The sequence below is a fragment of the Jaculus jaculus genome, chromosome 7, assembly GCF_020740685.1.
Source record: "Jaculus jaculus isolate mJacJac1 chromosome 7, mJacJac1.mat.Y.cur, whole genome shotgun sequence".
Classification (NCBI taxonomy): domain Eukaryota; kingdom Metazoa; phylum Chordata; class Mammalia; order Rodentia; family Dipodidae; genus Jaculus; species Jaculus jaculus.
The window spans coordinates 40,640,567-40,654,447 of NC_059108.1; the positions used below are offsets into that span (position 1 = coordinate 40,640,567).

Below are 13,881 nucleotides of genomic sequence, written 5' to 3' on the forward strand. Positions count from 1 at the left end.
TCCCCATTCCTCACAGCAAATAAGTAAATAAAATATCAAACCCCCTTAAAAAATGTATATTTATTTCTAGGTTTACTTTTAAAAATGTCAGTTATTTATTATTTTATCCATGTATGAATGATTCAGTTGATACAGCAGAGATAACAGAAATGGGAATAATAATAATTATACCATTTTCTGAAGCCTTACTATTATATAAGGTATGACTTAGGGCTATCTTTTCTTTTATTTTGAGGCAAGCCCAAAAGACTGGCCTTTTTATATGAGAGAGAGAATTGCATGCCAGGGCCTCCAGCCACTGCAATAGAAATGCAGACATGTGCACCCTTTTGTGAGTATGTGTAACCTTGTGCGCTTGCATCACTTTGTGTGCCTGGCTTTCATGGGACCTAGAGAGTCAAACATGAGTCCTTAGACTTTGCAGGCACATGCCTTAACTGCTAAACCATCTCTCCAGACCAGGGCAATCTTTTCTATTAAGGATTGGCAGACTGACCTGTGGATTAGATGTGATCAACCAGGCTGACCTAGAATGCACTATGTGGCCCTAGCCTGGCCACAAACTCACAGAGACCCTCCTATCTCAGCCTCCTGAGTGCTGGGACTAAAGGTATGTGACACCATTCATGGCTTCAGCCAGCTATTTTCTTTTAATATTTTTATTTTATTTATAAGCAGGGAGAGAGAGAGGTAGAGAGAAGAGAGATAGGAAGAATGGGCATGCCAGGGCCTCTAGCCACCACGAACGAACTCCAGATGCATGCACCACTCTGTGCGTTTGGCTTTACGTGGGTACTGGGAAATTGAACCCAGGTTGTTAGGTTTTGCAGGTAAGCTCCTTAGCTGTTGAGCCATCTTTCTAGCCCATCCAGCTCTTTTTGAAAATAAAGTTTTCTTAGTACACAGATATATTTCTTCACTTACATATTGTCTATGGCGGCTTTTTCACTATAATGGCTGAGTTAAAAAGACATATTTACGGCTGGAAAGGTGGCTTAGCAATTAAGGTGCTTGCCAGCAGAGCCCAAGGACCTAGATTTGATCTCCCAGTACCATGTAAAGCTGAATGCACAAGGTGGCTCATGCATCTGGAGTTCATTTGCAGTGGCTGTAGGTCCTGGCATGTCCATTTTCTCTCTTTCCATCTGCCTCTTCCTCTCTCTCAAATATATAAACAAATAAATACACAAAATATTTTTAAAATGTTAAAGGATGAATGTATAGTCCACAAAGCCACAAATAGCATCCATCTCTTTGTTTTGAAATTTTATTTTTAATTAATATATTTGCAAGCAAACAGACAGACACACACAGAGAGAATTGGCATATCAGGACCTCTTGCCAAAGCAAACAAATTCCAGTTACATGTACAACTTTGTGTATCTGGCTTTTGGTGGGCACTAGGAATTTGAACCTGGGTCATCAAGCTTTACTGGCAAGTGCCTTTAACCAATGTGCTATCTCCCCAGTCCCCCAAATAGCATCTATTTTTATAACCAAAGTTTACAGATCCTTGTTTCATATGATAATTTAATCCTTACAACTCCTGAGGTTGGTACCTTTATTATCCTCATTTTGCCAATGGAGAATATGGGCTTAGAGAAATTAGTTACATGGCTAATAAAAGTGATGGTACAGGAATTCAAATCCAAACAGTCTGCTTCCTAAGTCTGCTCTGTGTTTGAAAAATTAAGAAAATAGGGCTGGGGAGATGGCTCAGTGGTTAAAAGCTCTTAATGCAAAACCTGCAGGCTCAGGTTCAATTCATCAGAACCTAGGTAAAGCCAAATGTAAAAAATGGTGCAAGCACCTAGTGCCCATTTGTAGTGGCAAGAGATCCTGGTGTGTCCATACACATACATATGCATGCATGCACATGCATGCAAAGAAACAAAATGTTTTTTTTTTTGGTCATTTTTTATTTATTTATTTGAGAGCGACAGACACAGAGAGAAAGACAGATAGAGGGAGAGAGAGAGAATGGGTGCGCCAGGGCTTCCAGCCTCTGCAAACGAACTCCAGACGCGTGCACCCTCTTGTGCATCTGGCTAACGTGGGACCTGGGGAACCGAGCCTCGAACCGGGGTCCTTAGGCTTCACAGGCAAGCGCTTAATCGCTAAGCCATCTCTCCAGCCCCAACAAAATGTTTTTTAAGAAAGAAAAATAGGGCCAGGTGTAGTGGTGCATACCTCTAATCCCAGCACTTGGGAGGCAGGAGGATCACTGTGAGTTTGAGGCCAGCCTGAGACTACACAGTAAATTCCAGGTCAGCCTGGGCTAGAGGGAGAACCTACCTCAAAAAATTAATTAAGGAAAAAGAAAACAAAAAGGTTGGAGAGATGACTCAGTGGTTAAGGTACTTGCCTATAAAGGCTAATGACCTGGGTTTGATTCTCCAGTACCCGTGTAAAGCCAGATGCACTAAGTGGCATATGCATCTGAAGTTCACTTGCAGGGGAAGGAGGCCCTGGTACATCCATTCTGTCTCTCTCTCTCTCTGATTGCAAATAAATAAATTAAATTAACAAATAATAAAAAGAATGAAGGAAATGAAATAATGTAAGAAGAAATTACCTTTGGAATTCCTATACACAGCTTGCTCACATCTGTCAAATTGGGAAGCACAAATGGTTTAACAGGATCTTGTACTGTGGTAGAATCTTTGGGGTCATGTCCAGCTAGTATTCCTGTAAGGAGAAATATTTATGTAATATGTAACAGCCATATTGCTTTACAGAGGAAATGTTCCAAATGAGATATAACCATATTAATACCCAACACGATTGCTGTGTCATCCACACATCTGGTTAAGATTCCTGGCACATCCATCGAATTCACCAAGGGAATGAGGCCATGACGGGAAACTAAGCCATAGCTTGGTTTGAAGCCAACAAGTCCACAGTGGGCAGCAGGATTTCTGGTGGATCCTCCAGTATCTGACCCTAGAGCCCTGGAATGTACATGGAATTCTCTTTAGAAGAATGCCACATCTTTAATTATATTTGGAATCTACCCTCTTAAATGTATATTTTAAAAGTGTTTTTCTCCCAGGTTATATATATTAATACATACTCATCTCAACTGATAAAATACAAAAAAGCACAAAGACGTGAGTGCTATTTTGCTGCCCAGAGGCAAACCCTACCTACATTTTGGCACATTTACTTCAACTCTTCCTCCTGCCACCCAAGTGTTGGCTGGGAATACTGGCAGAAATGCCACACATAGCCTTTCAACTCTTTAAAAAGTAACATATTTCTCTTTTACCACACACAAATAAAAATATTTTTTAAAAGTTTAGGACATCAAGCTGGGCATGGTGGCGCATGCCTTTAATCCCAGTACTCGGGAGGCAGAAGTAGGAGGATCACCATGAGTTCAAGGCCACCCTGACCCTACATAGTGAATTACAGGTCAGCCTCAGTTAAAATGATAACCTACCTCGAAAAACTTAGAAAAAAAAAAGTTTAAGACATCATATAATTATAGTATAGAATGTAAAATTTCTCTTATACTCACCGTAATGAACCTACTCCCCATTTTTATATCCTTGTTTCCAGGCACCTCCATGCAATAATTGCCATCCATATCATGAGATTATTATTAAAAATATTTTAAAATTTATTTTGTCTTATGTATTAGAGAGAGGGGAGGGGAATGCCAGGGTATTCAGCTGCTGTAAATGAACTCCAGAAGCATACACCAACATGTGCATCTGGCTTATGTGGTTCCTGGGGAATAGGTCCTTCAGCTTTGCAGGGTAGCTGCCTTAACCACTAAGCTATCTCTCTAGTCCAAGATTATTCTTTTTAATAAAAAAGGTTTTGCTATGTATACTGTTCTGTACATGTTAAGTGTTTTCCACTTAACATAAAAAATGTATTTGTGATAGCTTTCCATGTCATTACATGTCATCCTAGTTATTCTTTTTTACATGATAGACTTTTCCCTAAGAATCTTTCCACTTTTATTTTAATTGAGCTTTTGTTTTTTTCAAAGTAGAGTCTTACTCTAACCCAGGCTGACTTCTGTAGTCCAAGATTGGCTGCAAATTCATGGTAATCCTCCTATCTCTGCCTCTCAAGTGCTGGGATTAATGATGTGCACCACCACACCAAGTTCCCACTTTTACTTTAAATTTTTTTTTTTTTTCCGAGGTAGGGTCTCACTTTAGCTCAGGCTGACCTAGAATTCACTATGTAGGCTCAGGGTGGCCTCGAACTCGTGGTGATCCTCCTACCTCTGCCTCCCGAGTGCTGGGATTAAAGGCGTGCGCCACTAGGCCTGGCTTATTTTTTAAAGTATTTTTACTTAGACTTCCCATTAAGATGGCGGCATATGGACCATGCCAAAGCAGCCCAGGGGAGAAAAAGCCAAAGAAAATCCAGTAAAATACACACTTTTACTAAAAAGTGAGATGTATAAAAAATTAAAATGGCAGCAGAGAAGTAGGAGAGTCCCAGAGCATCCATAGCCCTCACAGGCAGGCCGAAGCAGCTCTGGCAGCGGCGCCCCGGCTCCGGCAGTGGAAGCGACGGTGGAAGCGCTGCTCCGGCAGCAGCAGCAGTGGCTCTGGCAGCGGCAGTGGCGGACCCAGCAGTGGCAGCTTCAGCGGCAGCAGCAGCGGTTCCAGCAGCGGGGGTGCCCATCTGCAGGGCCACAGTTGCCAGGCTGTTTGCCCCGCAGGAAAAACCAGTGCCCAGCTCCAGAAAACAGAACAGTGGTCCAGCAACCCAGCCAGCCTACTTGACTGAAAGCAAAATCATCCAAAAAGGTAACTGGGATTGTACCAGGGAAGGGTCACGTGGTCACAAGCTGACTTGGAACCCTCAACAGACCAGAAATCTTAACCTCTTTGTTGATAGAGGATCTGGTTGTTATAATACCTACTCTTGCATAAATACTCAGTGCTGTTGTTGATTGAATGTGTACAGTGTTTAGTTAAATTTTAGAATCTACCTGTATTTTGTTCCACTCAGCCTACTTGAATACTCCCATAGCAGGCAAACTCAACCACTAGGAACACTTTTCTATATACTCTGAGAATGTTAAAAGCCACACTTAACATCTTAATCTTCTACACTGAAGATGTATAACATCAGATCAATTGATACAGCTAAGAATACCCTGCTAACCAGAAAATCCAAGCATTAACTTAATCCAAGATGCAAAAATATATACATTATAACACAAGAAACACCAAAAATCAAGACAATATATATCCACCAAGAAGTATTAATGCATCAGAAATGACCTCCAGTGAAAAGGAGTTGGAGGAAATGCATGAGAAAGATTTCAAAAGAATGATTGTAAAAATGTTCAAAGAAGTCAAAGAACAAATCAAAGAAATCTAAGAGGAAATCAAAGGAATCAAAGAAGACGCAGGACACCAATTTAATGAAATAAAGAAGGCAATACAAGACATAAATAAGGAAATAGAAATAACAAAGAAAAACCAGTCAGAATTACTAGCAATGAAGAACAGTTAATGAAATAAAAAACTCTGTAGAAAATCTCACCAGTAGAATGGATGAAGGAGAGGACAGAATATCTAAGCTAGAAGACCAGGTGGCATATCTAATACAGTCCAACAAAGAGAAAGACAAACTAATATAAAAGTATGAATGGGAATTTCAAGATATTTGGCACACTATGGAAAGATCCAACATAAGAATTCAGGGCATAGTAGAAGGAGAAGAATTCCACTCCAAAGGCATAGTAGGCATCGTCAACAAAATCATAGAAGAAAATTTCCCCCAAATTGGGAAAGAGGTACCAATGCAGATACAGGAAGCCTTTACAACACCAGCCAGACAAAACCTGGAAAGAACCTCTCCTCGCTGTATTATAATCAAACTACCAAACACACAATCCAAAGAAAAAATATTGAAAGCAGTTAGAGAGAAAACTCAAGTTATCTACAAAGGCAAGCCCATCAGGATTACAGCAGATTACTCAACACAAACTTTAAAAACCAGAAGGGCTTGGAGTGTTGTATTCCAAATTCTGAAAGATAACAATTGTCAACCAAGGTTACTTTATCCTGCAAAGCTATCCATTCAAATAGACAGAGAAATAAGGACATTCCATGACAAAAGCAGGCTAAAGGAGTATTTGAAGACAAAACCAGCTCTACAGAAAATACTTGAAAGAATCCTCCATGCCGAAGAGAAGGAAAAGCACACATACAAGGAACCTGGAAAAAACAAGTGATACTCAAATACTAGTTAACACAAGAGAGCAAAGGTAGAACCGGAATCACACACACAAAAAGGCAAACATAAATACACACCTTTCAATAATATCACTTAATATCAACGACCTCAATGCCCCAACCAAAAGACATAGATTTGCAGACTGGGTTAAAAAGCAGGATCCTACAATTTGTTGTCTCCAAGAAATTCACCTTTCTACAAAGGATGGACATTATCTTAGGGTAAAAGTTTGGAAAATGGTGTTTCAAGCAAATGGGCCTAGAAAACAAGCAGGGGTTGCCATCCTAATATCTGACAAGGTAGACTTCAGTCCAATGTTAGTCAAGAAAGATAAAGAAGGTCACTTTATATTGATTAAGGGCACACTCCAACAGGAGGACATTACAATCCTAAACATATATGCACCTAACATGGGGGCTTCCAAATTCATCAAACACTATTAGAACTAAGGTCACAGATAACACCAAACACAGTGGTAGTGGGTGACTTCAACACCCCACTCTCATCAATTGACAGGTCATCCCAGGAAAAAATAAATAGAGAGGCATCTGGACTACATGAGGTCATAGAAGGAATGGACCTAACATATATACAGGACATTTCATCCAAATGCTGCAGAATATACATTCTTTTCAGCAGCACATATATTATATAATATATATAATATATATAATAGACCATATAATAGGACACAAAGCAAATCTTAACAAATACAGGAAAATTGAAATAATTCCTTGCATTCTATCTGACCACAATGGAATCAAACTACAAATCAATAGCAAGAAAGACTATAAAGCATACACAAAATCATGGAAACTAAACAATACACTACTAAATGATGAATGGGTCAATGAAGAAATCAAGAAGGAAATCAAAAAATTTAGAGTCAAAATATTTTTACTTAGCCAAGCCTTGAAAACAAACAAAATTTATTTCTTTTCAAGCACAGAGAAAGAGAAAGGGGGAGGGAAAGACAGAGTGAGCATGGGCACTCCAGGGCCTCATGCCACTGCAAATGAACTCCAGACACTTGTACTACTTTGTGCATCTGGCTTTACTTAGGTACTGGGGAACTGAACCCAGGCCATCAGTCTTGGCAAACAAACACTTTAACCATTGAGCCATCTCCCCAGTTCCTTCACACTTTAAAAACTATCAAAGAGCTAGAGAGATGGCTTAGTGGTTAAGGCACTTGACTGCAAATCCTAAGGACCCAGGTTTGACTCTCCAGAACCCATGTAAACCAGATACACAAAGTGGCACATGTGTCTGGAGTTCCTTTGCAGTGGTTGATGGTCCTGGTGTGCTCTTGCTCTCTCTCAAATAAGTAAATAAATAAAATAAAATATTAATAAAGCTGTTATAAAACAGGCAAATCAAAGTGGAAGGGAGGATGACAAAAGCAGAATGCTTTGCCATGTGGGTGTGCTAAATGTGAAGTTACTTCCATCCATTACACTTAAGTGAAGCTCTGCACTGAGCAATGCTCCTAACAGTAACATGGCCCTGGCCCTCGGTGGAAAATGCAAATTCTATTTCCTTTCTCACCAAGACCACTTAAGCTACAAAATCAGACTGTTGCTTTCACATTTTAAAAAAGATATGCTCTCTTATTAGCATTCACTGACAGCTATGGAAAAGTCAAGCCTACATTTCCAAAGGACTTATGTGTCAAAATGCCACCTTCTCAGAGCACATTCAGAAGACGAACACTAAGTGGGATGATGAGCTAGAAAAAAAAAGCACCTGATTCTGCAGTTCTAACATGTCAGAATTCTCATTAATATTAATGCATGGGCATAAAAATCCCATGGAGATGAAGTGAAATGGTTTTACTTGTTAACAAGATTTCAGGAAAACTAAAAAAAAAGTCTGAAGAAACTAAAGCTCCATGGCTCTAAAAAATATTAATAATTTATTGGTTACAATGCTTGAAAAGAGCTAAGTTTTAGTGGATAATTAGGGAGAGAAAAATATATACAGTAGTGCTGAAGAAACACACTCAGTGTGAGACTGACAAAATAAATATAATAACTGTATTTCTTTACTATTCTTTAGGCGGTTAAGTACTGCTTTAAGGACCAGGCATGGTGGCACATGCCTGTAATCCCAGCACTCTGGAGGACCAGGAGTTCAATGCCATTTTCAGCTACACAGTGAGATTGAGATTAGCTTGGGCTACACAGTGAGACCATGTCTCAGAACTCCAACAAAAGAAAAAGATATAAAAATTTTAAAAAAGGGGGCTGGAGAGATGGCTCAGCAGTGAAGGTGCTAGTATGCAAAACCTAATGACCTGGGTTAGATTTCCCAGTACCCACATAGGCCTGAAGCACAGGGTGCTGCATATATCTGGAGTTCATTTGCAGTTGCTACAGGTCCTGGCACACCCATTCTCTTTTTCTCTACTTACAAATAAACTTAATTAATAAATAAAACTTTTTAAAAGGGAAATGGGGTTGGAGAAATGGCTCAGTGGCTAAGGTACTTGCTTGCAAAGCTAACAAGTTGGGTTCGATTCCCCAGTGCTCATATAATGGCAGATGCACAAAAGTACATGCATCTAGATTTCACTTACATTGGCTGGAGACCCTGGTGTGCCCATTCTCTCTGTTTGCCTCTCATCTATCTCTCTCGGCTTGTAAACAAATAAATTAAAATATTAAAATTTTTTTATAAAAGGGCTGGAGAGATGGCTTAGCGGTTAAGCGCTTGCCTGTGAAGCCTAAGGACCCCGGTTCGAGGCTCTCTTCCCCAGGTCCCACGTTAGCCAGATGCAGAAGGGGGCGCACGCATCTGGAGTTCGTTTGCAGAGGCTGGAAACCCTGGCGTGCCCATTCTCTCTCTCTCTCCCTCTAACTATCTTTCTCTCTGTGTCTGTCGCTCTCAAATAAACAAATAAAAATTAAAAAAAAAATTTTTTATAAAAGGAAATGCTTTAAAAATAGGTAAAATTGGGCTGAAGAGATGGCTTAGTGGTTAAGCGCTTGCCTGTAAAGCCTAAGGACCCTGGTTTGAGGCTCGATTCCCTATGACCCATGAAAGCCAGATGCACAAGGGGGCACACATGTCTGGAGTTCATTTGCAGTGGCTGGAGGCCTTAGCGCACCCATTCTCTCTCTCTCTCTCTTTTCTCTATCTGTCTCTTTCTCTCTCTGTGTCTGTCACTCTCAAATACATAAATAAAAATAAACAAAAATATTTTTTTAAAAGGGGGTAAAGTCTTCCAGTGATCCATAGTAGGGGGTTTTTCTCTTTTGAAAGCAGACTCAGCTGAAGGATCAACCATTAGTACCAGCTTGGCAGCACTGAACTAAAGCCACGGTGCTGTAGACCCCAGGTATTTTCAAAGTGAAGTCACTAGAAAAAACTGACTTTAAAAAATTTATTTATTTGAGAAAGACTGAAAGAGGCAGAGAGAAAGAGGGAGAATGGGCGCTCCAGAGCCTCTAGTCACTGCAAACAAACTCCAGATGTGTGCATCTGGCTTATGTGGGTCCTGGGGAATCAAACCTGGGTTCTTTTGCTTTTCAGACAAGAATCTTAACCGCTAAGCCATCTCTCCATCCCTAGAAAAAATTACTTTAAAAAATGAAATTCAATGGAATCTATTTATGCTCAACACTTTATTTAGAAAAATCCATAAATATACATATGTATTTGGTTTTTCACTCTAGCCCAGGCTGACCTGGAATTCACTATGTAGTCTCAGGCTGGCCTTGAACTCACAGCAATATTCCTATCTCAGCCTCCTGAGATCTGATATTGAAGGTGTGTACCACCATGCCTGGCAAAACTAGTGTTTTTTAAAAAACCAGAGACTACTGAAGAAAAATTTAAAATGTTATTTTAAATTAAGTTTAAATGTGTAGAGTTCACACTGTGGGCTGAACAATTAGGTATATTTAATACAAAATTCTGATGCACATGTGAGCATAAACAGCTTACTGAAGAAACAAATACTACTAGATTTTGCCTATGGCCTGACTGCTTGTATTTGGATGGAGTTTTAAGTACCGACAGAGAACAGCCTTACGCAAAGCACGTGAGCGCTGCCACGGCTGCTGCACTCCCGCCTGAGCTTCCTCCAGCTATCAGCCAGCTTGAATCCTCGTCACCGTCACCGTCACCACAGGGCTTCAGTGGCCTCTTTTCTCTGTGTTGTTTTGAGTAACTCCAAGGGTTTTTAACTGCTCCAAAAACACCATCTGTGCTTCCAGATCTGAGAAGAGAGAAGTGAAGGAAAATTTTATCTTATGTCCTGAGTATTCATTTGATACTGAGCTTTTGCTAATCCACTGTAGCTTGAGTGGGAAAGGGAAGAAGACTACTCCCATGCACTTCTCATGAATCAGGCAGGTGAGGTGAGATGAAAAATACAAGTATATGTGCTAGAAAATGGAGAAAATTACTTAGCTAAGAGAAGATTTTATCCCAACTGACCATCTAATTCAACTAAAGATGATGATTTCCACTCTAAATTAAAACCTCCCAGTTGAAAAACATCATAAACATCTTTTGATGTTTAAGAAATCTTTTGAAGTGGCTGGAGAGATGGCTCAGCAGTTAAAAGCGCTTGCTTGCCCAGATTTGATTCACCAGTACCCACATAAAGACAGATGCACAAAATATCACATACATCTGGAGTTCATTTGTGGCAGCAGAAGGCCTGGACACACCCACTCATTCTCTCCTTCTTCTTCTCTGGCAAGTTTTTTTTTTTTTTCTTTTTCAAGGTAGGGTCTCACTCTAGCCCAAGCTGACCTGGAACTCACTATGTAGTCTCAGGGTGGCCTTGAACTCATCGTGATCCTCCTACCTCTGCCTCCCGCGTGCTGGGATTAAAGGCGTGTGCCCCCATGCCCGGCTTTCTAGTAAGTATTTTTCATGCATTGCATTTATTTGTTAGTTGTATATCATCTTTAATTAAATGTTTATGTATTTTGTCCATTAAAAAAATGGGTTGTTTGTTTTCTCATTGAGTTGGAATAGGATCTATATTTTTTGCATACCAGTTCTTAGATTTTTGTTTTGTAAATATTTTTTTTCATTTTTAGTAGAGTATTTCAAAGAACATTTCGTTTTAAAAAAAATTTTATTTCTTTTGAGGTAAGGTCTTGCTCTAGCTCAGGCTGACCTATGTAGTCTCAGAGTGGCTTTGAACTCATGGCAATCCTCCTACCTCTGCCTCCTGAATTCTGGGATTAAAGGCGTGTACCACCACACCCAGCTCTCACAGAACACTTCTTAATGTTAATGAAGTCCAGTCTATCAGATTCTAAAATGGATTTGTATTTGGTGTCCTACCTAAGAAATATTTTCTAGATGCCCCCCATTAATGACTGGATAATGGAGAGGTGGTACATTTATACAATGGAGTTCCATTTGGTGGTAAAGAAAACTGAAATTATAAAATTTGCAAGGAAATGAGCTGGGCATAGTGGTGTACGCCTTTAATCCCAGCACTCGGGAGGCAGAGGTAGGAGGATTGCCCTTCTTCAAGACCACCCCGAAACTACACAATGAATTCCAGGTTAGCCTAGGCTAGAGCGAGACCCTACCTCGAAAAACAGAAACAAACACCAACAACAACAACAACAACAAAAAAAAAATCACAAGGCAATGGATCTGGGAAGGATTATACTAAATGAGGTAACCCAGACCCAGAAAGCCAAATACCACATGTTCTCTTTTATATGTGCATCTTTGCTACAAATGTTTAGACTTATATGTGAGTTGGAGTAAAATTTGGTAGCAGAGGCCAGCAAGCTAGAAAGAGGATTATAAGGGAGGGAGGAGAAGGTATTCTATATACATAAGTAGATAAACAGGTTACTGGGGATGCAATGGCCCAAGTGAGGTCAGGGGAAGGAACTCAGTAAAGGAAGAGCTGGAGGAGGATTAATAATAAAAAAAAAAATCCGGTTTTTGGAGGTAGGGTCTCACTGTAGCCCAGGCTGACCTGGAATTCACCATGTAGTCTCAGGGTGGCCTTGAACCTATGTGATCCTCCTACCTCTGCCTCCCAAGTGCTGGGATTAAAGGCATATGCCACCACACCCAGCTTCAAAATTTGATATGTTATGAATGAGCCGTATGGATTAGAAGACACAGGGGCTGATGCCAGGTCTAAGAAGCTGATTCCAGGGCAGATGGAGACATAGAGGACCTACCAGATGGGAATGATTCAAGCAAGAGGACTCTCACTACCCCATTCCAAGCCACAGTCTGGAAATACACTGACATGTATGTTTGCTTTTTGACAACAACAAAAATTTAAGATAATTCAACAATATTATCTTTTTTGTATGATTAGTATTGGAACAATTACTATCCATATGTAAAAGACTGAACTTTATTCATACCATATACAAAAAAAATGAATTTCGGCTGGAGAGACGGCTTCACTTGTCTGTGAAGGACCCAGGTTCGATTCCCCAGCACCCACATAAGCCAGATGCAAGAGGTGGCGCATGTATCTGGAGTTCATTTCCAGAGGCTGGAGGCCCTGGTGTGCCCATTCTCATTCTCTCTCTCTGCTTACAAATAAATAAATATTTAAAAGTACCTTAAAAAAATTAATTTGACATTGGCAATAGACTCTATCAAAATTAAGAAATTCTTCATGTTGCAAGTGTGGTTAGAGAGTAAGAAGATAAGCCAAGAAGCTGGAGAAAAGATTTATATACCAACTATTGATAAAGAACTTGAATCCAGACCACATCAAAGAACTCCTCTAACTCAATAAACAAGCCAAATTACAAAGATATGCCTGAATACCTTGTAGACAGCTGCACATCATCTCCCAGTGGGACTAAGCACAGATGGGAAAAAAAAAAATCACATGAGAGAAAAATTACACTCTTACTTACCCCATGGCAAACTCATCTAAATTTGTTTTTCCCATGAGGAGAGCTCCTTGATCCAACAGCTTCTGAACTACAGTAGCATTGTAAGGAGGTATGTAACCTGGAATCAATGATTTAGTTATTTCATGAAAAATAAAAAAACAGTAAATAGGAAGCACATTTAAAAACTTTAACAACTACCACAGATGCATTAATTATTCTTGAATTCAAATCAAGTTAATGTTTTTCTCTTGCTAAGTGTATATTTTTCAAAGATGGTCTGTACATCAATCATTACTATTTTTATAGTCTAAACACACTGACTTCAAGAGTCAGTACTAGAAAATGTTCCATAATAGTAATGTAACCAATTCATTGGACAACTCCAAATCAGTATTCTCAAAATACTTTAGTTTTTCTTAGGTGATGTTAAGTTGTTGTGTCACAAAGTAATTTTTATGTATTTCTGATTAGAAATAGGCCTTCATTCTCAATTAAAATTTCTTGCATCTATTAGAATGCTCTAGGATATATTCCACGACAATAAGCTATAGTCTACCTATTAAAAGAATGTGGAGCACATACCTCATAAAGTATTATTTTTTAGTATATGGCACTTTGGCTATTTTTTTCATTATATTTTCTCCTATGACCCAAATATTTTGATAAGTAACCTTGTTCCTGACCTTCCATGTTAAAGACCAAAACTAAGGACCACTGTGCTATGCTGAAGAGATGGAGCAGCCAGGATAAAAAGGACCTGGTGAGGTAGACTCTAGTGAATTTTCACATTACTCCAAAGAGGGGTTATGACAGT

General features: G+C 39.6%; 1 protein-coding gene across 2 annotated transcripts in view; it reads right to left on the reverse strand.

The window, feature by feature from the left end:
• Nucleotides 1-13,881, reverse strand: part of Qrsl1 (glutaminyl-tRNA amidotransferase subunit QRSL1) — a 68,496-nt gene that overhangs the window by 40,380 nt on the left and 14,235 nt on the right. For both annotated transcript variants that reach the window (XM_045154903.1, XM_045154902.1), the window contains exons 4-7: nt 13,089-13,185; nt 10,253-10,438; nt 2,776-2,951; nt 2,576-2,688 (exon numbers count right to left, since the gene is read on the reverse strand). In XM_045154903.1, coding sequence (XP_045010838.1) covers nt 2,576-2,688; nt 2,776-2,951; nt 10,253-10,438; nt 13,089-13,185 — 572 coding nt within the window. The remainder of the gene's footprint in view (nt 1-2,575; nt 2,689-2,775; nt 2,952-10,252; nt 10,439-13,088; nt 13,186-13,881) is intronic.